Raw genomic sequence first — 25,993 nt, forward strand, 5'->3', positions numbered from 1 at the left:
TCCTCCGGCAGGGAGTCCACCCGCCACTGACCCACCAGGAGTCCGGAACATTTCTCCCAGTTGATCCTGGCGGAGGACGCGGCCGAGTAAATCTCCTGGCACTCACGCATCCTCCGCAGGTCAGCGGGATCCTCTATCGCGAGGAGCACGTCATCGGCGTAAGCCGAGAGGACGACCTCCACGCCCGGCCCTTGCAGAGCCAGTCCCGTCAACCTCGTCCGCAAGAGGCGCAGGAAAGGCTCCACGCAAACGGCGTATAACTGGCCGGACATGGGGCATCCCTGGCGCACCCCTCTCCTAAAGCGAAGGGGCGCCGTCAAGGACCCGTTAACCTTAATCAGACACTCCGCGGCGGCGTACAAAAGTCGGATCCGGGCGACGAAATGCGTCCCGAACCCGAAAGCGCGCAGAGTTCCGAGCAGATAGTCGTGATCCACCCTGTCGAACGCCTTCTCTTGGTCGAGGGATAGGAAGGCGACCGACAGACCAGCCTCCTGGGAACAATGGATGAGGTCCCGGACCAGATGGATGTTGTCGTGGATTGTCCGGCCCGGGACCGTGTATGACTGGTCGGGGTGGATCATGTGATCCAGCACGGCACCAAGGCGAGCAGACATCGCCCTGGCGAAGATTTTGTAGTCCGTGCTGAGGAGGGAGACCGGGCACCAGTTCTTAAGGAGGCGGAGATCGCCCTTCTTAGGCAGCAGGACGATGACTGCCTCCTTGTGCATGAAACACAAAAAAAGTTAGTTTGCAGGTGCAGCAGGTAATCAGGAAGGCGAATGGAATGTTGGCCTTCATTGCGAGAGGGATGGAGTACAAAAGCAGGGAGGTCCTGCTGCAACTGTATAGGGTATTGGTGAGGCCGCACCTGGAGTACTGCGTGCAGTTTTGGTCACCTTACTTAAGGAAGGATATACTAGCTTTGGAGGGGGTACAGAGACGATTCACTAGGCTGATTCTGGAGATGAGGGGGTTACCTTATGATGATAGATTGAGTAGACTGGGTCTTTACTCGTTGCATTTCAGAAGGATGAGGGGTGATCTTATAGAAACATTTAAAATAATGAAAGGGATAGACAAAAAATAGAGGCAGAGAGGTTGTTTCCACTGGTCGGGGAGACTAGAACTAGGGGGCACAGCCTCAAAATACAGGGGAGCCAATTTAAAAAAACCGAGTTGAGAAGGAATTTCTTCTCCCAGAGGGTTGTGAATCTGTGGAATTCTCTGCCCAAGGAAGCAGTTGAGGCTAGCTCATTGAATGTATTCAAGTCACAGATAGATAGATTTTTAACCAATAAGGGAATTAAGGGTTACGGGGAACGGGTGGGTAAGTGGAGCTGAGTCCACGGCCAGATCAGCCATGATCTTGTTGAATGGCGGAGCAGGCTCGAGGGGCTAGATGGCCTACTCCTGTTCCTAATTCTTATGTTCTTTAAACAGGCACAGAGACACTGCCCCTTTAAACAGGCAGTGACACCCTCAAAGCCTCCTTGAACAAGTGCAACATCCCCACCGACACCTGGGAATCCCTGGCCCAAGACCGCCCGAAGTGGAGGAAAAGTATCCGGGAAGGCGCTGAGCACCTCGAGTCTCTTCGCCGGGAGCGAGCTGAAGCCAAGCGTCGACAGCGGAAGGAGCACGCGGCAACCCAGGCTCCCCAACCTCCCGTTCCTTCAACCACCGTCTGCCCCCACCTGTGACAGACTCTGTAGGTCCCGCATTGGACTCTTCAGTCACCTGAGAACTTACTTTTAGTGTGGAAGCACGTCACCCCCGACTCCAAGGGACTGCCCCTTTAAACAGGTACGCTGACCTTGCCCCTTGAAGGAGAGCGCGCCCTGTATTGTTCACCGATTGATTGATTGGTGCCGTAGCCCCGCCCCGCCGCTGATTGGCGCAGAGCAGCGCCCGCTGGCTGGGCTGATGCCCCGCGCGGCCTCGCCATTGGCTGCGGGCTGAGTGGCGGCGGCGGCGCGCGGGAGGGCGGTTGGTCGGCTCCGCTCGCGGCCCGGATCTTCGGAGAGCCGCAGCGGGTGAGCGGAGTTGTGCGCAGGCGCGGGGCCAGCCGATGGCGGAGATTGCGCTCCGGACGCTGACGCTCACTTGCAACGCGGGCCGGCGGAGGTAGGAGCGGGCCCGGGGCGCGCTCAGGCTCCCTGCCGACTCACTCACGCACTCACTTACACCGCGGGCGGCGAGGTTTGGGCCGTCGGTGGGTGGCGACGGGCCTTGGTTACTGTGAGGGGAGAGAGAGATGGCGGTTTGTCAGGGCGGGGGAAGTCCGGCCGCCATCTTTGTGCAGCACGGGGCCACCCGCTCGCCTGCCGCAGGGAGCGAGGGGGGGGCGGGGCTTGCACTGACGTCACAGTGCTCCCCATTGTCCCGCTGCAGGGCAGGGAGCATGCGCGGCGGCCATCTTAGTGCAGGGAGGCCCCTCAGGTACAGGATGGTGACCAGTGACATCAACAAGAAATCGGAGCAGGAGTAGGCCATTTGGTCCCTGGAGCCTGCTCCGCCATTCAGTTCTGGAATGCACTGTCTGAAAGGGTGGGCGAGGCAGAGTCAATCACGGGCTTCCAAAAGGGAATTGGATAAATATCTGCACCTATTTTCTGTGTGATAAGATCATGGCTACAGCAGCATAGAAACATAGAAACATAGAAAATAGGTGCAGGAGCAGGCCATTCAGCCCTTCTAGCCTGCACCGCCATTCAATGAGTTCATGGCTGAACATGAAACTTCAGTACCCCCTTCCTGCTTTCTCGCCATAACCCTTGATCCCCCGAGTAGTAAGGACTTCATCTAACTCCCTTTTGAATATATTTAGTGAATTGGCCTCAACTACTTTCTGTGGTAGAGAATTCCACAGGTTCACCACTCTCTGGGTGAAGAAGTTTCTCCTCATCTCGGTCCTAAATGGCTTACCCCTTATCCTCAGACTGTGACCCCTGGTTCTGGACTTCCCCAACATTGGGAACATTCTTTCTGCATCTAACCTGTCTAAACCCGTCAGAATTTTAAACGTTTCTATGAGGTCCCCTCTCATTCTTCTGAACTCCAGTGAATACAAGCCCAATTGATCCAATCTTTCTTGATAGGTCAGTCCCGCCATCCCGGGAATCAGTCTGGTGAACCTTCGCTGCACTCCCTCAATAGCAAGAATGTCCTTCCTCAAGTTAGGAGACCAAAACTGTACACAATACTCCAGGTGTGGCCTCACCAAGGCCCTGTACAACTGTAGCAACACCTCCCTGCCCCTGTATTCAAATCCCCTCGCTATGAAGGCCAACATGCCATTTGCTTTCTTAACCGCCTGCTGTACCTGCATGCCAACCTTCAATGACTGATGTACCATGACACCCAGGTCTCGTTGCACCTTCCCTTTTCCTAATCTGTCACCATTCAGATAATAGTCTGTCTCTCTGTTTTTACCACCAAAGTGGATAACCTCACATTTATCCACATTATACTTCATCTGCCATGCATTTGCCCACTCACCTAACCTATCCAAGTCACTCTGCAGCCTAATAGCATCCTCCTCGCAGCTCACACTGCCACCCAACTTAGTATCATCCGCAAATTTGGAGATACTGCATTTAATCCCCTCGTCTAAATCATTAATGTACAATGTAAACAGCTGGGGCCCCAGCACAGAACCTTGCGGCACTCCACTAGTCACTGCCTGCCATTCTGAAAAGTACCCGTTTACTCCTACTCTTTGCTTCCTGTCTGACAACCAGTTCTCAATCCACGTCAGCACACTACCCCCAATCCCATGTGCTTTAACTTTGCACATTAATCTCTTGTGTGGGACCTTGTCGAAAGCCTTCTGAAAGTCCAAATATACCACATCAACTGGTTCTCCTTTGTCCACTTTACTGGAAACATCCTCAAAAAATTCCAGAAGATTTGTCAAGCATGATTTCCCTTTCACAAAGGTCCAAGTCAGCATGGATATCATGTCACCATTTTCCAGATGCACTGCTATGACATCCTTAATAATTGATTCCATCATTTTACCCACTACTGAGGTCAGGCTGACCGGTCTATAATTCCCTGTTTTCTCTCTCCCTCCTTTTTTAAAAAGTGGGGTTACATTGGCTACCCTCCACTCCATAGGAACTGATCCAGAGTCAATGGAATGTTGGAAAATGACTGTCAATGCATCCGCTATTTCCAAGGCCACCTCCTTAAGTACTCTAGGATGCAGGCCATCAGGCCCTGGGGATTTATCTGCCTTCAATCCCATCAATTTCCCCAACACAATTTCCCGACTAATAAAGATTTCCCTCAGTTCCTCTTCCTTACTAGACCCTCTGACCCCTTTTATATCCGGAAGGTTGTTTGTATCCTCCTTAGTGAATACCGAACCAAAGTACTTGTTCAATTGATCCGCCATTTCTTTGTTCCCCGTTATGACTTCCCCTGATTCTGACTGCAGGGGACCTACGTTTGTCTTCACCAACCTTTTTCTCTTTACATACCTATAGAAACTTTTGCAATCCGCCTTAATGTTCCCTGCAAGCTTCTTCTCGTACTCCATTTTCCCTGTCCTAATCAAACCCTTTGTCCTCCTCTGCTGAGTTCTAAATTTCTCCCAGTCCCCAGGTTCGCTGCTATTTCTGGCCAATTTGTATGCCACTTCCTTGGCTTTAATACTATCCCTGATTTCCCTAGATAGCCACGGTTGAGCCACCTTCCCCTTTTTATTTTTACGCCAGACAGGAATGTACAATTGTTGTACTTCATCCATGCGGTCTCTAAATGTCTGCCATTGCCCATCCACAGTCAACCCCCTAAGTATCATTCGCCAATCTATCCGAGCCAATTCTCGCCTCATACCTTCAAAGTTACCCTTCTTTAAGTTCTGGACCATGGTCTCTGAATTTACTGTTTCATTCTCCATCCTAATGCAGAATTCCACCATATTATGGTCACTCTTCCCCAAGGGGCCTCGCACAATGAGATTGCTAATTAATCCTCTCTCATTACACAACACCCAGTCTAAGATGGCCTCCCCCCTAGTTGGTTCCTCAACATATTGGTCTAGAAAACCATCCCTTATGCACTCCAGGAAATCCTCTTCCACCGTATTGCTTCCAGTTTGGCTAGCCCAATCTATGTGCATATTAAAGTCACCCATTATAACTGCTACACCTTTATTGCATGCACCCCTAATTTCCTGTTTGATGCCCTCCCCAACATCCCTATTACTGTTTGGAGGTCTGTACACAACTCCTACTAACGTTTTTTGCCCTTTGGTGTTCTGCAGCTCTACCCATATAGATTCCACATCATCCAAGCTAATGTCTTTCCTAACTATTGCATTAATCTCCTCTTTAACCAGCAATGCTACCCCACCTCCTTTTCCTTTTATTCTATCCTTCCTGAATGTTGAATACCCCTGAATGTTGAGTTCCCAGCCCTGATCATCCTGGAGCCACGTCTCCGTAATCCCAATCACATCATATTTGTTAACATCTATTTGCACAATTAATTCATCCACCTTATTGCGGATACTCCTTGCATTAAGACACAAAGCCTTCAGGCTTGTTTTATTAACACCCTTTGTCCTTTTAGAATTTTGCTGTACAGTGGCCCTTTTTGTTCTTTGCCTTGGGTTTCTCTGCCCTACACTTTTCCTCATCTCCTTTCTGTCTTTTGCTTTTGGCTCCTTTTTGTTTCCCTCTGTCTCCCTGCATTGGTTCCCATCCCCCTGCCATATTAGTTTAAATCCTCCCCAACAGCACTAGCAAACACTCCCCCGAGGACATTGGTTCCAGTCCTGCCCAGGTGCAGACCGTCCGGTTTGTACTGGTCCCACCTTCCCCAGAACCGGTCCCAATGCCCCAGGAATTTGAATCCCTCCCTGCTGCACCACTGCTCAAGCCACGTATTCATCTGCGCTATCCTGCGATTCCTACTCTGACTATCACGTGGCACTGGTAGCAATCCCGAGATTACTACTTTTGAGGTCCTACTTTTTAATTTAGCTCCTAGCTCCTTAAATTCGTTTCGTAGGACCTCATCCCTTTTTTTGCCTATGTCGTTGGTACCAATGTGCACCACGACAACTGGCTGTTCTCCCTCCCATTTCAGAATGTCCTGCACCCGCTCCGAGACATCCTTGACCCTTGCACCAGGGAGGCAACATACCATCCTGGAGTCTCGGTTGCGGCCGCAGAAACGCCTATCTATTCCCCTCACAATTGAATCCCCTATCACTATCGCTCTCCCACTCTTTTTCTTGCCCTCCTGTGCAGCAGAGCCAGCCACGGTGCCATGAACTTGGCTGCTGCTGCCCTCCCCTGATGAGTCATTCCCCTCAACAGTACCCAAAGCGGTGTATCTGTTTTGCAGGGGGATGACCGCAGGGGACCCCTGCACTACCTTCCTTGCTCTACTCTTCCTGCTGGTCTTCCATTCCCTATCTGGCTGTGGACCCTTTCCCTGCGGTAAGACCAACTCACTACACGTGATACTCACGTCATTCTCAGCATCGTGGATGCTCCAGAGTGAATCCACCCTCAGCTCCAATTCCGTAACGCGGACCGTCAGGAGCTGGAGGCGGATACACTTCCCGCACACATAGTCGTCAGGGACACCGGAAGCGTCCCTGAGTTCCCACATGGTACAGGAGGAGCATAACACCCGACCGAGCTCTCCTGCCATGACTTAACCCTTAGATACACTTAAGCAGGAGTGGTTCTCCCTGGAGCAGGAAGGTTTTAGATTGAGTCAGGGAACAGAGTGATTCTGCTCACAATCAGAGAATGGTTACAGCACAGAAGAAGCCCATTGAGCCCACCGACGGCCCAAAAAGGAGGGAGAGAGAAAACAGGGAATTATAGACCGGTCAGCCTGACATCGGTAGTGGGTAAAATGATGGAATCAATTATTAAGGATGTCATAGCAGCGCATTTGGAAAGAAGTGACATGATAGGTCCAAGTCAGCATGGATTTGTGAAAGGGAAATCATGCTTGACAAATCTTCTGGAATTTTTTGAGGATGTTTCCAGTAGAGTGGATAAGGGAGAACCAGTTGATGTGGTATATTTGGACTTTCAGAAGGCGTTCGACAAGGTCCCACACAAGAGATTAATGTGCAAAGTTAAAGCACATGGGATTGGGGATAGCGTACTGACATGGATTGAGAACTGGTTGTCAGACAGGAAGCAAAGAGTAGGAGTAAATGGGGACTTTTCAGAATGGCAGGCAGTGACTAGTGGGGTACCGCAAGGTTCTGTGCTGGGGCCCCAGCTGTTTACACTGTACATTAATGATTTAGATGAGGGGATTAAATGTAGTATCTCCAAATTTGCGGATGACACTAAGTTGGGTGGCAGTGTGAGCTGCGAGGAGGATGCTGTGAGGCTGCAGAGCGACTTGGATAGGTTAGGTGAGTGGGCAAATGCATGGCAGATGAAGTATAATGTGGATAAATGTGAGGTTATCGACTTTGGTGGTAAAAACAGAGAGACTGACTATTATCTGAATGGTGACAGATTAGGAAAAGGGGAGGTGCAAAGAGACCTGGGTGTCATGGTACATCAGTCATTGAAGGTTGGCATGCAGGTGCAGCAGGCGGTTAAGAAAGCAAATGGCATGTTGGCCTTCATAGCAAGGGGATTTGAGTACAGGGGCAGGGAGGTGTTGCTAAAGTTGTACAGGGCATTGGTGAGGCCACACCTGGAGTATTGTGTACAGTTTTGGTCTCCTAACCTGAGGAAGGACATTCTTGCTATTGAGGGAGTGCAGCGAAGGTTCACCAGACTGATTCCCGGGATGGCGGGACTGACCGATCAAGAAAGACTGGATCAACTGGGCTTGTATTCACTGGAGTTCAGAAGAATGAGAGGGGACCTCATAGAAACATTTAAAATTCTGACGGGGTTAGACAGGTTAGATGCAGGAAGAATGTTCCCAATGTTGGGGAAGTCCAGAACCAGAGGTCACAGTCTAAGGATAAGGGGTAAGCCATTTAGGACCGAGATGCGGAGGAACTTCTTCACCCAGAGAGTGGTGAACCTGTGGAATTCTCTACCACAGAAAGTTGTTGAGGCCAATTCACTAAATATATTCAAAAAGGAGTTAGATGAGGTCCTTACTACTAGGGGGATCAAGGGGTATGGCGAGAAAGCAGGAATGGGGTACTGAAGTTGAATGTTCAGCCATGAACTCATTGAATGGCGGTGCAGGCTAGAAGGGCCGAATGGCCTACTCCTGCACCTATTTTCTATGTTTCTATGTGCCAGCTCCCAGCTCCCCTGCCCTTTTCCCCCCTCGCCCTGCAAATATTTTTTCTTTCAGATACTCATCCAATTCCCTTTTGGAAGCTGTGATCGAGTCTGCCTCCACCAGCCTGTCAGGCAGTGCATTCCAGATCCTAACCTTACGATGATAGATTGAGTAGACTGGGTCTTTACTCGTTGGAGTTCAGAAGGATGAGGGGTGATCTTATAGAAACATTTAAAATAATGAAAGGGATAGACAAGATAGAGGCAGAGAGGTTGTTTCCATTGGTGGGGGAGACTAGAACTAGGAGGCACAGCCTCAAAATACAGGGGAGCCAATTTAAAACCGAGTTGAGAAGGAATTTCTTCTCCCAGAGGGTTGTGAATCTGTGGAATTCTCTGCCCAGGGAAGCAGTTGAGGCTAGCTCATTGAATGTATTCAAGTCAGAGATAGATAGATTTTTAACCAATAAGGGAATTAAGGGTTACGGGGAGCGGGCGGGTAAGTGGAACTGAGTCCACGGCCAGATCAGCCATGATCTTGTTAAATGGTGGAGCAGGCTAGATGGCCTACTCCTGTTCCTAATTCTTATGTTCACTCGCTGCGGAGAAAAGTTTTTCTTGCGACGCCTTTGGTGCATCTGCCACTCACCTTAAATCTGTCTCCTCAGTTTCTCTCTCATCTACCCTGTCCAGACCCCTCATGATTTTGAATACCTCTGTCTAATTTCCACTTAACCTTCTCTGCTCCAAGGAGAACATTTCTAGCTTCTTTAGTCGATCCACGTAACTGAAATCCCTCATCTCGTGAATCATTCTTGTAAATCTTTTCTGCACCCTCTCTAAGGCCTTCACATCATAATGTGCTGTACCCAGAATTGGACACAATACTCTAAGTTGAGGCCGAACCAGTGTTTTATAAAGGTTCATCATAACTTCCTTTCTTTTGTACTCTGATGCCCAGGATCCCGTAAGCTTTATTAACTGCTTTCTCAACCTGTCCTGCCACCTTCAATGATTTGTGCACATATACCCACAGGTCTCACTGTTCATGCAGCCCCTTTAGGAGTATACCCTTTAGTTTATATTGCGCCTCCTCGTTCATTCAATCATGCTTCTCCAATTTTATTTCTTAACTCAGATTCACGGCCTCGTTTTATTTCTTCCTCTGAGCCCCTCAACTTAATCTGGCAGCGTAATGTAGGCGAGTGGTGATTGATTGCCCTGGGAACCAACAGGAAGAGAGCTCAGAGGCCGGAGGGCCCAGGGAGCAGCGTGTTCTGCAACCAATCGCAGTGCTTGAGGGTTGGATCCCGAATTGGCCTGTCAGGTGAGTCAGTGTGAATCCCTGTTGAACAATTTATCTTTTAAAAGTTAGATCACGATTTCTTTTTTCAACAAAACAGTTTAATATTTGTCAGTGTTTTGTTTTCCTGGCGTTCCTATTATGAGTTTCAGACACTTCAGTGCCAAGTGGACCATGTGTTTAAAGATCATTCCATTCTCTCTTTCCATGTCGTTGTTAGTTAAAGGTACAGAGATTGATTTCCCCTCATTATGCATTTGTAGTCATTAAAATAACATCCTTCCTGTTGGTAGTGAGTCACATTCTGTGCTGGGCGAGATGGCTGGTGGCATCAGCCTTTAAAATTCTCCAGAGCCTCGCCCCTCCCTATCTCTGTAACCTGCTCCAGCCCACCAACCCTCTTAATAGGCTGGGTTTGTTTTCTTTGGAACAGAGGAGACTGTGGGGAGACCTAATTGTGGTGTATAAAATTATGAGGGGCCTAGATAGAGTGGATAGGAAGGACCTGTTTCCCTCAACACAGGGGTCATTAACCAGGGGACATAGATTTAAAGTAATTGGGAGGTTTTGAGGTAATTTGAGGGGAAATTTCTTCACCCAGAGGGTGGTGGGGGTCTGGCACTCACTGCCTGAAAGGGTGGTAGAGGCAGAAACTCTCACCACAGTGTATCTGCGAGGCTGAGAACACGTTTCAGGAGGTGTTCACCCCGCAGTTTAAGTGTGTGCAGGCATAGGAGGGAATGGGTGACCACCAGACAGACATGGAGGACCAGGCAGGTGGGGCAGGAGTCCCCTGACTCGCTAGCAGATTTTCAGTTCTAGATACTGGTGAGCCTGATGTTTGCTCTGGGGAGTGCAACCAGCGCCAAGTCCACGGCACCACGGGTGGCTCAGCTGCAGGCAGATTTTAGGGAGCTAGGAAAGAGATTAAAAAGCAGGACCTCCAAAGGTCCTAATCTCCTGATTACTCCTGGTGCCACGTGCTAGTGAGTACAGAAATAGGAAGATAGAGCAGATGAATGCATGGCTGGAGAGATGGTGCAGGAGGGAGGGCTTTAGATTCCTGAGGCTTTGGGACCATTTCTGAAGGAGGTGAGATCTGTACAAACCAGAAGAGTTGCACCTCAACAGGACCGGGACCAATATCCTCACCAGGGGTTTTGCTAGTGGTTTGGAAGGCAGAGAAAACAAAGGCTAGAAAACAGACAACAAGGGAGTTTGGCAGTGCTAAATGCCAATGCCAGTGCCAGTATGTTTCAATGAGATTACCTCTCCTAAACTCCAAAGAGTATAGGCCCATTCTACACAATCTCTCATCGTAAGGCAGCCCTCTCCAAAAATACTTCAATCCCAGAGGAAGGAGTCTAGGGAATAAGGCAGATAAGCTGAGGGCACTGATAGACATGTGGGGGTATGATATTGTAGCTAATAGTGAGACATGGCTAAAAGAACTGCAGGAATGGCAACTCAACATTCCTGGTTACAGGGTTTTAAGACGAGATAGAGAGGGGGGGTGGGGGTCGCAATATTGATTAAAGTAACAATTACAGCTGTGAGGAGGGTTGATATGTTCGAGGGGTCATCAAATGAGCCAATAATGGGATGAACTGAAGAACAAAAATGGGCAATCACACTGCTGGGGTTGTACTATAGACCCCCAAACAGTCAGAGGGAGATAGAAGAGCAAATATGTAGGCACATTTCTGATAAGTGCAAAAACAATGGGGCAATAATTTCAACTACCCTAATATAAACTGGGATAGAAGTAGTGTGAAAGGTATAGAGGGAGCAGAATTCTTAAAATGCATTCAGGAGAACTTTTTTAGGCAGGACGTAGCAAACCCAACAAGGGAGGGGGCAGTTCTGGACTTTGTTTTAGGGAATGAAACTTGGGCAGGTGGAAGGGATATCAGTGGGAGAGCATTTTGGTGCTGGTGATCATAATTTAGTTAGATTTAGGGTAGTTATGGAAAAGGACTAAGACAGACCAGGAATAAAAGTTCTCAATTGGGGAAAAGTTCATTTTGGGAAAAGCTGAGATGTGATTTAGCCAAAGTGGACTGGAAACAGGAACTTGAAGGTAAATCAGTGTCTCCTACTGTTGTGACATTCAAGGAGGGAGATAGTGAGGATTCGTATGTTCCCTTAAGAACAAGGGTGGGACTAATAAATCGAGAGCCCATTGGATGTCAACACAAGACAATAAGAAATAGGAGCAGGAATAGGCCACACAGCCCCTCGAGCCTGCTCCGCCATTCACTAAGATCATTGACCTTAACACCACTTTCCCGCCTGATCTCCATATCCCTTGATTCCCCTAGAGACCAAAAATCTATATATCTGAGCCTTTAATATACTAAGAGACTCAGCATCCACAGCCCTCGGGAGCAGGGAATTCCAAAGATTCACAACCCTCTGAGTGAAGAAATTCCTCCTCATCTCTGTCTTAAATGGCCTTTCCCTAATCCTGAGACTGTGCCCCCTAGTTCCATCCAGGGGAATCAACCTCTCGGCATCTACCCTGTCAATCTCCTTCAGAATCTTGTATGTTTCAATGAAATCACCTCTCATTCTTCTAAACTCCAGAGAGTATAGGCCCATTCTACACAATCTCTCATCATAAGACAGCCCTCTCATCCCAGGAATAAATCGTGTACCTTTGTTGCACCGCCTCCAAGGCAAGTATATCCTTCCTTAGATAAGGAGACTAAAACTGTGCACAGTACTCCAGGTGTGGACTCACCAAACCCTGTACAATTGGAGCAAGACTTCCTTATACTCCGCCATTTGCCTTTATTGCTTGCTGTACCTGCATGCTAGCTTTCAGTGTTTCCTGCATGAGTACACCCAAATCTCTCTGAACACCAACATTTAAAAATTTCTTGCCATTTAAAAGATATTCTGTTTTTCTATTCTTCCTACCAAAGTGAACAACCTCACATTTCCCTGCATTATACTCCATCTGCCACCTTACTGCCCACTCACATAGTCTATCTATATATCTAGGTCATTAATATAGATTGTAAATAGCTGAGGCCCCAGCACTGATCTTTGCAGCACCCCACTAGTTACAGCCTGCCAACCTGCAAAGGACCTGTTTATCCCTACTCTCTGCTTTCTATCCGTTAACTAATCGTCTATCCATGCTAATACATTACCTTCAATCCCATGAGCCCTCATCTTGTGCAATAACCTTTTATGTGGCACCTTATCGAATGAATGCCTTTTGGAAATCCAAATATACTACATTCACTGATTCCCCTTTATCTGTCCTGCTAGTTACATTCTCAACAATCTCTTAATAAATTTGTCAAACACGATTTCCTTTTCATAAAACCATGTTGACTCTGCCTAATCATATTATGATTTTCTAAGTGCCCTGATACCACTTCCTTAACAATGGATTCCAGTATTTTCCAGATGACTGCTATTAGGCTAACTGGCCTGGTGGTTCCCTGTTTTCGCTCTCCCTCATTTCTTGAATAGCGGTGTTACATTTCCAATCCACTGGGACGTTCTAGAATCTAGGGAATTTTGGAAGATCAAAACCAATGCCTCGACTATCTCTGCAGCCATCTCTTTTAGAACCTGAGGATGTAGGCCGTCCGGTCCAGAGATTTGTCAGCTTTTAGTCTCATTCCTCACCCTCATTAGACCCTAGGTTCCTCACCATTGTAGGTATGTTTTCTACGGCTTGTACTGATACAAAAATTTGTTTAATGTTTCTGTCCTTTCCTTTTTCCCCATAATAATTAAATAATAATGTGGAAGTTCCATCAACACGGACTGCAGTGGTTCAAGAAGATGGCTCACCATCTTCTCAAGGACAATTAGGGGTGGGTAATAAATGCTGGCCTTGCCAGTGACACCCACATCCCGTGAACAAATTAAAAAAAATGTTTTTTTTAAATTCCCCTGTCTCAGCCTCTAAGAGACCAATGTTTATTTTTTCTATTCCACTTTTGCATACTTGTAGTAGCTCTTACAATCTGTTTTTATATTTCTGGCTAGTTTCTCTCATATTCAATTTTTTCCCCTTTATCAATTTTTTGGTCATCCTTTGTTGGTTTCTGAAACTCTCAATTCTCAGGCTTATCACTATTCTTTGCAACATTATAAGCTGCTTCTTTCAATCCAATGCTATCTTTAACTTCTTTAGTTAGCCACAGATAGATCACTTTTCCCGTGGAGCTTTTGTTTCTCAATGGAATGTATTTTTGTTGAGAATTATGAAATATTTATTTAAATGCTAGCCACTGCTTATCGACTTCTATACCTTTTAATCTATTTTTCCAATCTACCTTAGCCAACACACCCATCAAACCTATATAATTGGCTTTGTTTAAGTTTAAGACTCATATTTGAGAGTGACTTACCCAAGTCTGAAACTAAAGGGGCATACAGGGTAGGATAAAGAAATCAAGACAACTTATGACAGATACCAAGCGCACAATTCTGCAGAACCCCGAGAGGAGTATAGAAAGTGCAGGGGTGAAATTAAAAATGAAATTGGGAAAGCAAAGAGAGGGCATGAAAAAATATTGGCAAGGAAACCCCAAAGATGTTTTATAAATACATTAAGAGCAAGAGGATAACTAAAGAAAGAGTAGGGACCTTATAGCAAACGTGTATGGAGGCGGAAGACGTGGGTATGGTTCATCATGAATACTTTGTGTCTATTTTCACAAAAGGGGGACGATGAGTGTGAAATATTAAATGAAACCTACTGAGAGAAGTATTATTAATGGGTTTAGCATCTTTGAAAGTGGATAAAGCACCAAGCTCGGATGTTAAGAGAAGCAAGAGAGGAAATAGCAGAGGCTCTAACCATCATTTTCATAGAAACATAGAAAATAGGTGCAGGAGTAGGCCATTCGGCCCCTCGAGCCTGCACCACCATTCAATAAGATCATGGCTGATCATTCCCTCAGTACCCCTTTCCTGCTTTCTCTCCATACCCCTTGATCCCTTTAGCCGTAAGGGCCATATCTAACTCCCTCTTGAATATATCCAATGAACTGGCATCAACAACAACTCTGCGGCAGGGAATTCCACAGGTTAACAATAGAAGTTTCTCCTCATCTCAGTCCTAAATGGCCTACCCCTTATCCTAAGACTATGTCCCCTGGTTCTGGACTTCCCCAACATCGGGAACATTCTTCCCGCATCTATCCTGTCCAGTCCCATCAGAATCTTATACGTTTCTATGAGATCCCCTCTCATCTTTCTAAACTCCAGTGTATAAAGGCCCAGTTGATCCAGTCTCTCCTCATATGTCAGTCCAGCCATCCCAGGAATTAGTTTGGTGAACCTTCGTTGCACTCACTCAATAGCAAGAATGTTCTTCCTCAGATTAGGAGACCAAAACTGAACACGATATTCCAGGTGAGGCCTCACCAAGGCCCTGTACAACTGCAGTAAGACCTCCCTGCTCCTATACTCGAATCCCCTAGCTATGAAGGCCAGCATGCCATTTGCCTGCTTCACCGCCTGCTGTACCTGCATGACAACTTTCAATGACTGATGAACCATGACACCCAGGTCTTGTTGCACCTCCCCCTTTCCTAATCTGCCGCCATTCAGATAATCTGCCTTCGTGTTTTTGCCACCAAAGTGGATAAGCTCACATTTATCCACATTATACTGCATCTGCCATGCATTTGCCCACTCACCTAACCTGTCCAAATCACCCTGCAGCCTCTTGGCGTTCTCCTCACAGCTTACACTGCCACCCAGTTTAGTGTCATCTGCAAACTTGGAGATATTACACTGAATTCCTTCATCTAAATCATTAATGTATATTGTAAAGAGCTGGGGTCCCAGCACTGAGCCCTGTGGCACTCCACTAGTCACTGCCTCCCATTCTGAAACGGACCCATTTATCCCAACTCTCTGCTTCCTGTCTGCCAACCAATTCTCTATCTATGCCAGTACATTACCCCCAATATCATGTGCTTTGATTTTGCACACCGATCTCTTATGTGGGACCTTGTCAAAGGCCTTTTGAAAGTCCAAATACACCACATCCACTGATTCTCCCTTGTCCACTCTGCTAGTTACATCCTCAAAAAATTCCAGAAGATTTGTCAAGCATGATTTCCCTTTCATAAATCCATGCTGACTTGGACCGATTCTGTCACTGCTTTCCAAATGCGCTGCTATTTCATCTTTAATAATTGATTCCAACATTTTCCCCACTACTGATGTCAGGCTAACTGGTCTATAATTACCCGTTTTCTCTCCCTCCTTTTTTAAAAAGTGGTGTTACATTAGCTACTCTCCAGTCCATAGGAACTGATCCAGAGTCGATAGACTGTTGGAAAATGATTACAATGCATCCACTATTTCTAGGGCCACTTCCTTAAATACTCTGAGATGCAGACAATCAGGTCCTGGGGATTTATCGGCCTTCAATCCCATTAATTTTGCCAACACAATTTCCTGCCTAATAAGGATATCCTTCAGTTCCTCCTTCTCACTAGACCCTCGGACCCCTAGTACATCCGGAAGGTTATTTGTGTCTTCCTTCGTGAAGACAGAACCAAAGTATTTGTTCAATAGGTCTGCCATTTCTTTGTTCCCCATTTATAAATTCACCTGAGTCTGACTGCAACAGACCTACGTTTGTCTTCACTAATCTTTTTCTCTTCACATATCTATAGAAGCTTTTGCAGTCAGTTTTTATGTTTCCAGCAGGCTTCCTCTCATACTTTATTTTCCTCTCTAGTTGGTTCCTCGACATATTGGTCAAGAAAACCATCCCTAATACACTCCAGGAAATCCTTCTCCACCGCATTGCTACCAGTTTGATTACACCAATCTATATGTAAATTAAAGTCACCCATGATAACTGCTGTACCTTTATTGCACACATCCCTTATTTCTTGTTTGATGCTGTCCCCAACCTCTCTACTACTGTTTGGTGGTCTGTACACAACTCCCACTAGCGTTTTCTGCCCTTTGGTATTCCGTAGCTCCACCCATACCAATTCCACATCATCCAAGCCAATGTCCTTCCTTACTATTGCATTAATTTCCTCTTTAACCAGCAACGCCACCCCACCTCCTTTTCCTTTCTGTCTATCCTTCCTAAATGTTGAATACCCCTGGATGTTGAGTTCCCAGCCTTGGTCACCCTGGAGCCATGTCTCCGTGATGCCAATTACATCATATCCATTAACTGCTATCTGCGCAGTTAATTCATCCACCTTATTCCAAATACTCCTCGCATTGAGGCAGAGAGCCTTCAGGCTTATGTTTTTAATATACTTTGCCCCTTTAGAATTTTGCTGTAATGTGGCCCTTTTTGTTTTTTGCTTTGGGTTTCTCTGCCCTCCACTTTTACTATTCTCCTTTCTATCTTTTGCCTCTGTCTTCCTTTTACTTCCCTCTGTCTCCCTGCATAGGTTCCCATCCTCCTGCCATGTTAGTTTAACTCCTTCCCAACAGCACTAGCAATCCTCTCTGGCTGCAGGTGTGGTGCCAGAGGGCAGGAGGACTGCTAATGTTGTACCATTGATTACAAAGGGAGCAAGGGATAGACCGAGTAATTACAGGCCAGTCAGCCTAACCTTGGTGGGAAAATTATTGGAAAAAATTCTGAAGGTCAGGATACATGTTAATTTAGAAAGACATGGATTAATCAAGGATAGTCGGCATGGATTTGTTATGGGAAGGTTGTATCTGACGAACTTGATTGAATTTTTTGAGGAGGCAACAAGGAGGGTTGATGAGGGCAGTGCGTTTGATGTAGTCGATATAGATTTTAGCCAGGCTTTTGATAAGGCCCCACATGGCAGACTGGTCACAAAAGTAAAAGCCCATTGGATCCAAGGCAAAGTGGCAAATTAGATCCCAAATTGGCTCGAGGCAGGAAGCAAAGGGTAATGGTCAATGGGTGTTTTTGTGACTGGGAAGATGTTTCCAATGGGGTTCTGCAGGGCTCAGTGCTGGGTCCCTTGCTTTGTGTGGTATATGTCAATGACTTGGACTTGAATGTAGGGGGTATGATTTAAGAAGTTTGCAGATGGTACAAACATTTCCTGTGTGGTTGATATCTTCCTGCAGTCAACTGGTCAGGTTGACAGAACAGTGGCAAATGGAATTCAATCCAGAGAAGTGTGAGGTAATGCATTTGGTGAGGGCTAACAAGGCAAGGGAATACACAATAAATGGTAGGATACTGAGAAGTGTAGAGGAACAGAGGGACCTTGGAGTGCAGGTCCACAGATCCCTGAAGTACCTGGGACAGGTAGATAAGGTGGTTAAGAAGGCATATGGGATACTTGTCTTTATTAGCCGAGGCATAGAATACAAGAGCAGAGAGGTTATACTTCAACCGTATAAAACTGGTTGGACCACAGCTGGAGTACTGCGTGCAGTTCTGGTCACCACATTACAGGAAGGATGTAATTGCACGAGAGAGGGTACAGAGGAGATTTACGAGGATGTTGCCTGGATTGGAGAATTTTAGCTATGAGGAAAGATTGGATAGGCTAGGGTTGTTTTCTTTGGAATAGAGGAGGCTGAGGGAAGATTGCCGGCTGGCACGGACACAATTGGCCACATGGCCTTCTGTGATGTAAATTTCTATGATTCTACAAAAACTAGAATTGTCTGTTCTGAAGTTCTATCCTGTACTCAGCAATGATTTTTGCAAACTCTTTTTACAGGGTATCAGAAGGGGAGGATTTGCAGATGGGAAACTCAAACCAAAACATCTTGTCACGATCTGATAGTCACCCAATTCAGCAGGACCTGAATATTGTCGGCCTTTGAATGTGAAAGGAGGAATGTTTGTCTGTTCTGTCTGGGAACAGATTTCAAACAACTGACTGGAAAAGCACCAAGATACACACACCCCGAGTGAGAGTGTTCCAGTGCACTGACTGGAAAGAGCTTTAACCAGTTAAACAGCCTGAAAAAACATCACACCAATCACAGCGGGGCGAAACCGTACACGTGTTCCGTGTGTGGACGAGGCTCCAACCTGGAGAGACACAAGGACAACCGCACCACGGAGAAACCGTGGGAATGTGGGGACTGTGGGAAGGGATTCAGTTCCCCGTCTGAGTTGGAAATTCATCGACGCAGTCACACTGGGGAGAGGCCGTTCACCTGCTCCGTGTGTGGGAAGGGATTCACTCAGTCATCCAACCTGCTGACACACCAGCAAATTCACACTGGGGAGAGGCTGTTTACCTGCTCCTTGTGTGGGAAGGGATTCACTCAGTCATCCCACTTGCTGACACACCAGCGAGTTCACACGAGGGAGAGGCCGTTCACCTGCTCCGAGTGTGGGAAAGGATTCACTCAGTCATCCAATCTGCTGAGACACCAGCGAATTCACACTGGGGAGAGGCCGTTTTCCTGCTCCGTGTGTGGGGAGGGATTCACTCAGTCATCCCACCTGCTGACACACCAGCGAGTTCACACTGGGGAGAGACCGTTCACCTGTTCTGAGTGTGGGAAGGGATTCACCCAGTTAACCAACCTCACTTCACACCAACTTGTTCACACTGATGAGAGACCTTTTAAATGTTCCGACTGTGAGAAGAGCTTTAAAAGCAAAATGGATCTACTGATACACCAACGCAGTCACACTGGAGAAAGACCGTTCACCTGCTCCGTGTGTGGGAAGAGATTCAGTCGTTCATGCCACCTCTTGACACACCAGCGAGTTCACACTGGGGAGAGGCCGTTCACCTGCACTGTGTGTGGGAAGGGATTCACTCAGTCATCCGACCTGCTGATACACCAGCGAGTTCACACCGGGGAGAGACCATTCCCCTGCACTGTGTGTGGGAAGGGATTCACTCAGTTATCCCACCTGCGGACACACCAGCGAGTTCACGCTAATAAGAGACCGTTTAAATGTTCTGACTGAAGAGCTTTCAAAGCAAAAAGGATCTGTTGACACACCGGCGAGTTCACACTCTGGAGAGGCCGTTCACCTGCTCCGTGTGTGGGAAGAGATTCAATGATTCATCCCACCTGCTGAGACACCAGCAAACTGACGTTGAGGAGAGGCCGTTCACCTGCTCCCTGTGGACTGTACCGCCACCTAAGAACTCCTGTTAAGAGTGGAAGCAAGTCTTCCTTGATTCCGAGGGACTGCCTATGACGATAGGTGTTCATCCCTACTGCAGAGACCATCAAGTTCACATATGACTGCAGTGGTTCGATTCTGCTGTTAATCTAGGACTGAATCATGTTCATTCTGACCGCTGGGGTTTGTTTCTGGTGATGTTAACCACTATAACTGGGCTGGAGTTTAATATTTTGATATGTCGAATAAATCAGCTTTCTTTCAAACAGAGTGCGTCGAGTATTTGATGTCTCCAAGAGGAGCCTACCTGATGTCCTATTACAGACTCTTCCATTGTTGGGCCTTTCCTGCTTTCTAACTCTAGATTATTTCAGTTCTCATACCTTCAGTTACTCTTGTGAACATGTTCCAGCTTGTGTGATGAAATGCTTCCTGTCATCACCACTAACACTCAGTTCTAGTTTCTCTGAAACATTCTTTCGTCTCTTGTCCCTAAGCTGCAAGTCCCCCGTCCAACACACTCTCTCCTCGTCACATCCTCTCTCTTTGAAATCCAGATTCATCGTATGCTCTGATTTTTCTCCATTTCACTCCTGAAGGTGCTGTGTGATGTTGGAGTTCAGCCCCAGTCACTGTTTGCCCTCAAGCAGATGCATAATGAGGGGGAAATCAATCTCTACCTTTAACTCACAGCGACATGGAAACAGGGAAATGAATGATCTTTTCAACACCTGGTCCACTTGGCACTGAAGTGTCTGAAGCTCATAGTATTTTGTTTCCCTGGAATTCCTATTGACAAATGTTAAACTGTTTGGTTGACAAAATAAACCTGGTTTTTAAACCAGAAATTGTTTAACGGGGGGTCACACGACTCACCTGACTGTCTGACTCAGGTTCCACCCCTCAAGCTCCACGATTGGTTGCAGAACACACTGCTCCCTGAACACACTGCTCTCTTCCTGTTGGTTCCCAGGTCAATCAATCGGCAGCATTACGCTGCCAGATGAGGTTCAGGAGCTCAGAGGAAGAAAATAAATGAGGCTTTGAAACTGAGCTGGGAAATGCAATTGGAGAAAGCGGATTCAATATATAAACAAAACTATTTCAAATCAAATCAGTTGTTATAATTAATATATTTATTTCATGCCAAGTGGGGAACCAAGTGATGTTTGGGCTATGCAGGAGGGTTTGCGCCTGGTTACACAATGCTCTCCACTCCAAATGCAGTTCTTCCCGTTTTGCTAGAGTAAATAAGGAGCAACTGTTTCCATTGGCAGAATGATTGGTCTCCAGGGCACACAAAGTTAAGGTGATTGGCAAAAGAACTAGCGACAACATAAAGAAACTTTTTTTTACGCAGCGAGTTGTGATCTGGAATGCACTCCCGATCGCTCAAGTGTCCACTTTCTGTGCTGTCCCATTCTATGCTTATGGCGGATGTCCATACCCAGAGTGCTCTGCGCTGTGGAATATGCTGGCGGGTGGGGGGTGGGGAACAGTACTTCTGAGCCCAGTAGCACCAACAATTTCCCATGTGGGACTGTCGAGGGAGGTGGGTTCCCTTCCCTGAAGGACATTAGTGAACCAGTTGGGTTTTTATGACAATCCGGCAGCTTTCATGGTCACTTTTTTCTAGTGCAGACCCCACAAATGACCGGATTCTTTCAGCTGAACTTCACAACCTGTCTTTATGTTTTTGTGGGTTCTGTCTCTCATTTCATTTTTCCTGTTTGAAATTCATCTTGCAGGGTATTAAAAGGGGACAATTTGTGGACTGGAAGCTCAAATCAAACATCACAGCGAGATCTGACAGAGTTACTCAATACATCAGGATCTGAATATCATCGGCCTTTGAACATGGAATCAGAAAGCACCGTTCACAGCGGGAGAAACGGTACACGTGCTCTGTGTGTGGACAAGGCTTCAACCGATCCTCTGACCCGTCGAGACACCAACGAGTTCACACTGGGGAGAGACTGTTCACCTGCTCAGAGTGTGGGAAGGGACTCACTCGGTCATCCTCACTAAACACCAGCGAGTTCACACTGGGGAGAGATTGTTCACCTGCTCAGAGTGTGGGAAGGGATTTACTCGGTCATACACCCTGCTGACACACCAGCGAGTTCACACTGGGGAGAAACCTTTTTAAATGCCCGGATTGTGAGAAGTGCGATAAAAGTTCCAGGGAACTGATGTGCCATCCACGTGTTCACACTGACTAGAGACCTTTCAGGTGGGCTTTTATCTGACCTCACTGTACACCAGTGCACTCACACTGGGGAGAGACCGTTCATCTGGTCCGAGTGTGGGAAGGGATTCACTTGTCATCCCACCTCACTGAACACCAGCACACTCACACTGGTGAGAGGCCGTTCACCTGCTGAGTGTGAGAAGGGATTCACTCGGTCATCCATCCTGCTGACACACCAGCGAGTTCACAAGTGACTGCAGGAGTTGGTTTCTGCTGTAATCACATCCAGGGCTGAATCGTGTTCATTCTTCCTGTTGGGATTTGTTTCTGCTAATACTCCTGTAGCTGGGCTGGAGTTTTTAAATTTGGGATATAGGTCAATAAATCCGCGTTAGTTTCAACACATTGCTGTAGATGTTTGTCTTTCCCAACAGGAAAGATTCACGACCCTCTGAGAAGAAATTCCTCCACATCTCAGTTCTAAATGGGCGACCCCTTATTCTGAAACTATGCCCCCTAGTTCTAGATTCCCCAAGAGGGGAAACATCCTCTCCGCATCTACTCTGTCGAGCCTCCTCAGAATCTTATATGTTTCAATAAGATCACCACTCAGTCTTCTAAACTCCAATGAGTATAGGCTCAACCTTTCTTCATAAGGCAATCCCTTCATCTCAGGAATCAACCTCGTGAACCTTCCCTGAACTGCTTCCAATGCAACTATATCCTTCCTTAAATAAGGAGAACAAAACTGTACACAGTGCTCCAGGTGTGGCCTACAGTTATAAGCAGGACTTCCCCACTTTTATACTGCACCCCCCCTTGCAATAAAGGCCAACATTCCATTTGCCACACATTTCATTACAGCAAAGGTTACACGGGGAGAAATTTTCAATTATTTTCCATTACAGGCAAAATGCAGAGCAAACGAGCAGCACACTGGGACCTTAACAGTGTCTCATCGGCCTACAGGCTTTTGTTAAATCCACTTGCTGAGTGGATATAAACCAGGTTTGCAGGCGTGATGCTCTATTCACACACATCGAAGGTGGGGGAGATGCTGTTGGGGCACATGCTAAGTCCAGTAGCTGAAAGTGATTAATCGACTGGGTTTCGTATTTTGTGATCCTGGACCTGTTGCCAAAACCAGCAAAATTAAAGCCCATGGAATATAAGGGACAGTGGCAGCATGGATAAGGAATTGGTTAAGTGACAGGAAACAGAGTAGTGGGGAAAGCTTGTTTTTCAGACTGTAGAAGGTATGCAGTGGTGTTTCCCAGGGGTTGGTACTAGGTACCACTGCTTTTCTTGATATATGTTAATGACTTAGACTTGGGTGTGCAGGGTACAATATCCAAATTTGCAGTTGACTCAAAACTTGGAAGTATAGTGAACAGTGAGGAGGATAGTGAAAGACTTCAGGAAGACAAGACAGGCTGGTGAAATGGGCGGACACGTGACAGATGAAATTTAACACAGAAAAGTTCAAAGTGATACATTTGGTCGGAAGAACTAGGAGGAAATATAAATGAAAAGGTACAATTTTAAAGGGGTGCATGAACAGAGAGACCTCGGGGTATATGTGCACAAATCATTGAAGATGGCAGCGCGGGTTGTGAAAGTAGTTAAAGAAACTTACAGGATCTTGGACTTCAAGAATAGAGGTATAGAGTACATTGACAGAGGATGGGACGACCTTGGATCTGGACTGAAGGTGATGGAGCTTGAACAGTTTCCCGTTTGTTCTGTAGACTAGCTCCACTCCAGTGGGGAGCTTACTGAGGGTGTGATGCAGCTCTGCAGTAAGGAAGAACGAGAAGAGCGTTGGTGCGATGACACAGCCTTTCTTGACCCCGGTCCGTATGTGAATTGGTCTGTGGTGGATCCGTTGGTCAGGACCACAACTTGCATGTCATCATGGAGCAGGCAGAGGATGGTGACAAACTTGGAGGGCAGCCGAACTTGAGGAGGAACCTCCATAATACCTCACGGTTGACAGTGTCGAAAGCCTTTGTGAGGTCAAAGAAGGCCATGTACAGAGGTTGGTATTGTTCCCTGCATTTCTCTTGCATTTGACTCGCTGTGAAGATCATGTCCATTGTGCCCCTGAGTGGGCGGAATTTGCATTGCGGCTCTGGGAGGAGCTCTTCAATCACAGGGGTAAGGCGATCGAGGAGGATTCTTGTCATTGAATTACAGTACGCAGACGATGCTTGTGTCTGCGTACACTCGGAAGCCGAACTCCAAACCATCGTCAATACCTTCACAGAAGGATAGGAGAGCATGGGCCTTACACTAAACATCCGTAAGATAAAGAATATTGTGCGTGGCCCCTTGGGAAATATGGTAGAATTCTTTATTAAGATGGAGAGTGACAGTGTTAATTCAGGGACTAGGGTCCTGAACTTAAGGAAAGGTAACTTCGATGGTATGAGATGTGAATTGGCTAGAATAGACTGGCGAGTGATACTTAAAGGGTTGACGGTGGATAGGCAATGGCAGACATTTATAGATTACATGGATGAACTTCAACAATTGTACAATCCTAACTGGAGTAAAAATAAAACGGGGAAGGTAGCTCAACCGTGGCTAACAAGGGAAGTTAGGGATAGTGTTAAATCCACAGAAGAGGCATATAAATTGGCCAGAAAAAGCAGCAAACCTGAGGATTGGGAGAAATTTAGAATTCAGCAGAGGAGGACAAAGGGTCTAATTAGGAGGGGGAAAATAGAGGATGAGAGGAAGCTTGCAGGAAACATAAAAATTGACTGCAAAAGCTTCTAAAGATATGCGAAGAGAAAAAGATTAGTGAAGACCAACATAGGTCCTTTGCAGTCAGAATCAGGTGAATTTATAATGGGGAACAAAGAAATGATAAACCAATTGAACAAATACTTTGGATCTGTCTTCACTAAGGAAGACACAAATAACCTTCCGGAAATATTAGGGGTTCGAGGGTCTAGCGAAAAGGAGGAACTGAAGGAAATCCTTATTAGTCAGGAAATTGTGTTAGGGAAATTGATGGGATTGAAGGCCGATAAATCCCCAGGGCCTGATAGTCTGCATCCCAGAGTACTTAAGGAAGTGGCCCTAGAAATAGTGGCTGCATTGGTGATCATTTTCCAACATTCTATTGACTCTGGATCAGTTCCTATGGACTGGAGGGTAGCTAATGTAACTTTTTAAAAAAGGAGGGAGAGAAAACAAGGAATTATAGACGGGTTAGCCTGACATCGGTGGTGGGGAAAATGTTGGAATCAATTATTAAAGATGAAATAGCAGCGCATTTGGAAAGCAGTGACAGGATCGGTCCAAGTCAGCATGGATTTATGAAAAATGGATGCTTGACAAATCTTCTGGAATTTTTTGAGGATGTAACTAGTAGAGTGGACAAGGGAGAACCAGTGGATGTGCTGTATTTGGACTTTCAAAAGGCTTTTGACAATGTCCCACACAAGAGATTAGTGTGCAAAATTAAAGCATATGGTATTGGGGGTAATGTATTGACGTGGATAGAGAACTGGTTGGCAGACAGGAAGCAGAGAGTCGGAATAAATGGGTCCTTTTCAGAATGGCAGGCAGTGACCAGTGGGGTGCCGCAGGGTTCAGTGCTGGGGCCCCAGCTATTTACAATATACATCAATGATTTAGATGAAGGAATTGAGTGTAATACCTCCAGGTTTGCAGATAACACTAAGCTGGGTGGCAGTGTGAGCTGTGAGGAGGATGCTAAGAGGCTGCAGGGTGACTTGGACAGGTTACGTGAGTGGGCAAATGCATGGCAGATGCAGTATAATGTGGATAAATGTGAGGTTATCCACTTTGGTAGCAAAAACAGGAAGGCAGAATATTATTTGAATGGTGTCAGATTAGGAAAAGGGGAGGTGCAACGAGACCTGGGTGTCATGGTACATCAGTCATTGAAGGTTGGCATGCAGGTACAGTAGGCGGTGAAGAAGGCAAATGGCATGTTGGCTTTCATAGCTAGAGGATTTGAGTATAGGAGCAGGGAGGTCTTACTGCAGTTATACAGAGCCTTGGTGAGGCCACACCTGGAATATTGTGTTCAGTATTGGTCTCCTAATCTGAGGAAGGATGTTCTTGCTATTGAGAGAGTACAGCGAAGGTTCACCTGAATGATTCCCGGGATGGCAGGACTGACATATGAGGAGAGACTGGATCAACTGGGTTTTGTTGAATGGCGGAGCAGGCTT

The 25,993-nt window shown here is 46.6% G+C and overlaps 1 protein-coding gene and 1 long non-coding RNA gene across 2 annotated transcripts; both read left to right on the forward strand.

Annotated features, from left to right (window-relative positions):
• Positions 1-2,037: 2,037 nt before the first annotated feature.
• On the forward strand, positions 2,038-22,153 carry LOC139273808 (uncharacterized). The gene is made up of 3 exons (XR_011595378.1): positions 2,038-2,127; positions 9,379-9,567; positions 21,340-22,153. It is a non-coding gene; the product is annotated as an uncharacterized lncRNA (long non-coding RNA).
• Positions 10,284-19,857, forward strand: LOC139272900 (zinc finger protein 436-like). Its single transcript, XM_070889001.1, has 2 exons — positions 10,284-10,320; positions 18,414-19,857. The coding sequence occupies exons 1-2, from the start codon at positions 10,284-10,286 to the stop codon at positions 19,427-19,429; spliced, it is 1,053 nt and encodes a 350-aa protein (XP_070745102.1). The 3' UTR covers positions 19,430-19,857.
• Positions 22,154-25,993: the final 3,840 nt, after the last annotated feature.

Source organism: Pristiophorus japonicus, chromosome 9 (assembly GCF_044704955.1).
Source record: "Pristiophorus japonicus isolate sPriJap1 chromosome 9, sPriJap1.hap1, whole genome shotgun sequence".
Lineage (NCBI taxonomy): Eukaryota > Metazoa > Chordata > Chondrichthyes > Pristiophoridae > Pristiophorus > Pristiophorus japonicus.

What these genes read in the sequence shown, in the direction of transcription:
- LOC139272900 (XM_070889001.1), top strand. Translation starts at nt 10,284, where the DNA reads ATGGGTGACCACCAGACAGACATGGAGGACCAGGCAG. An exon ending in AGACATGGAGGACCAGGCAG is followed by an intron (nt 10,321 to 18,413) that starts GTGGGGCAGGAG and finishes ACCCCGAGTGAG; the next exon opens with AGTGTTCCAGTGCACTGACT.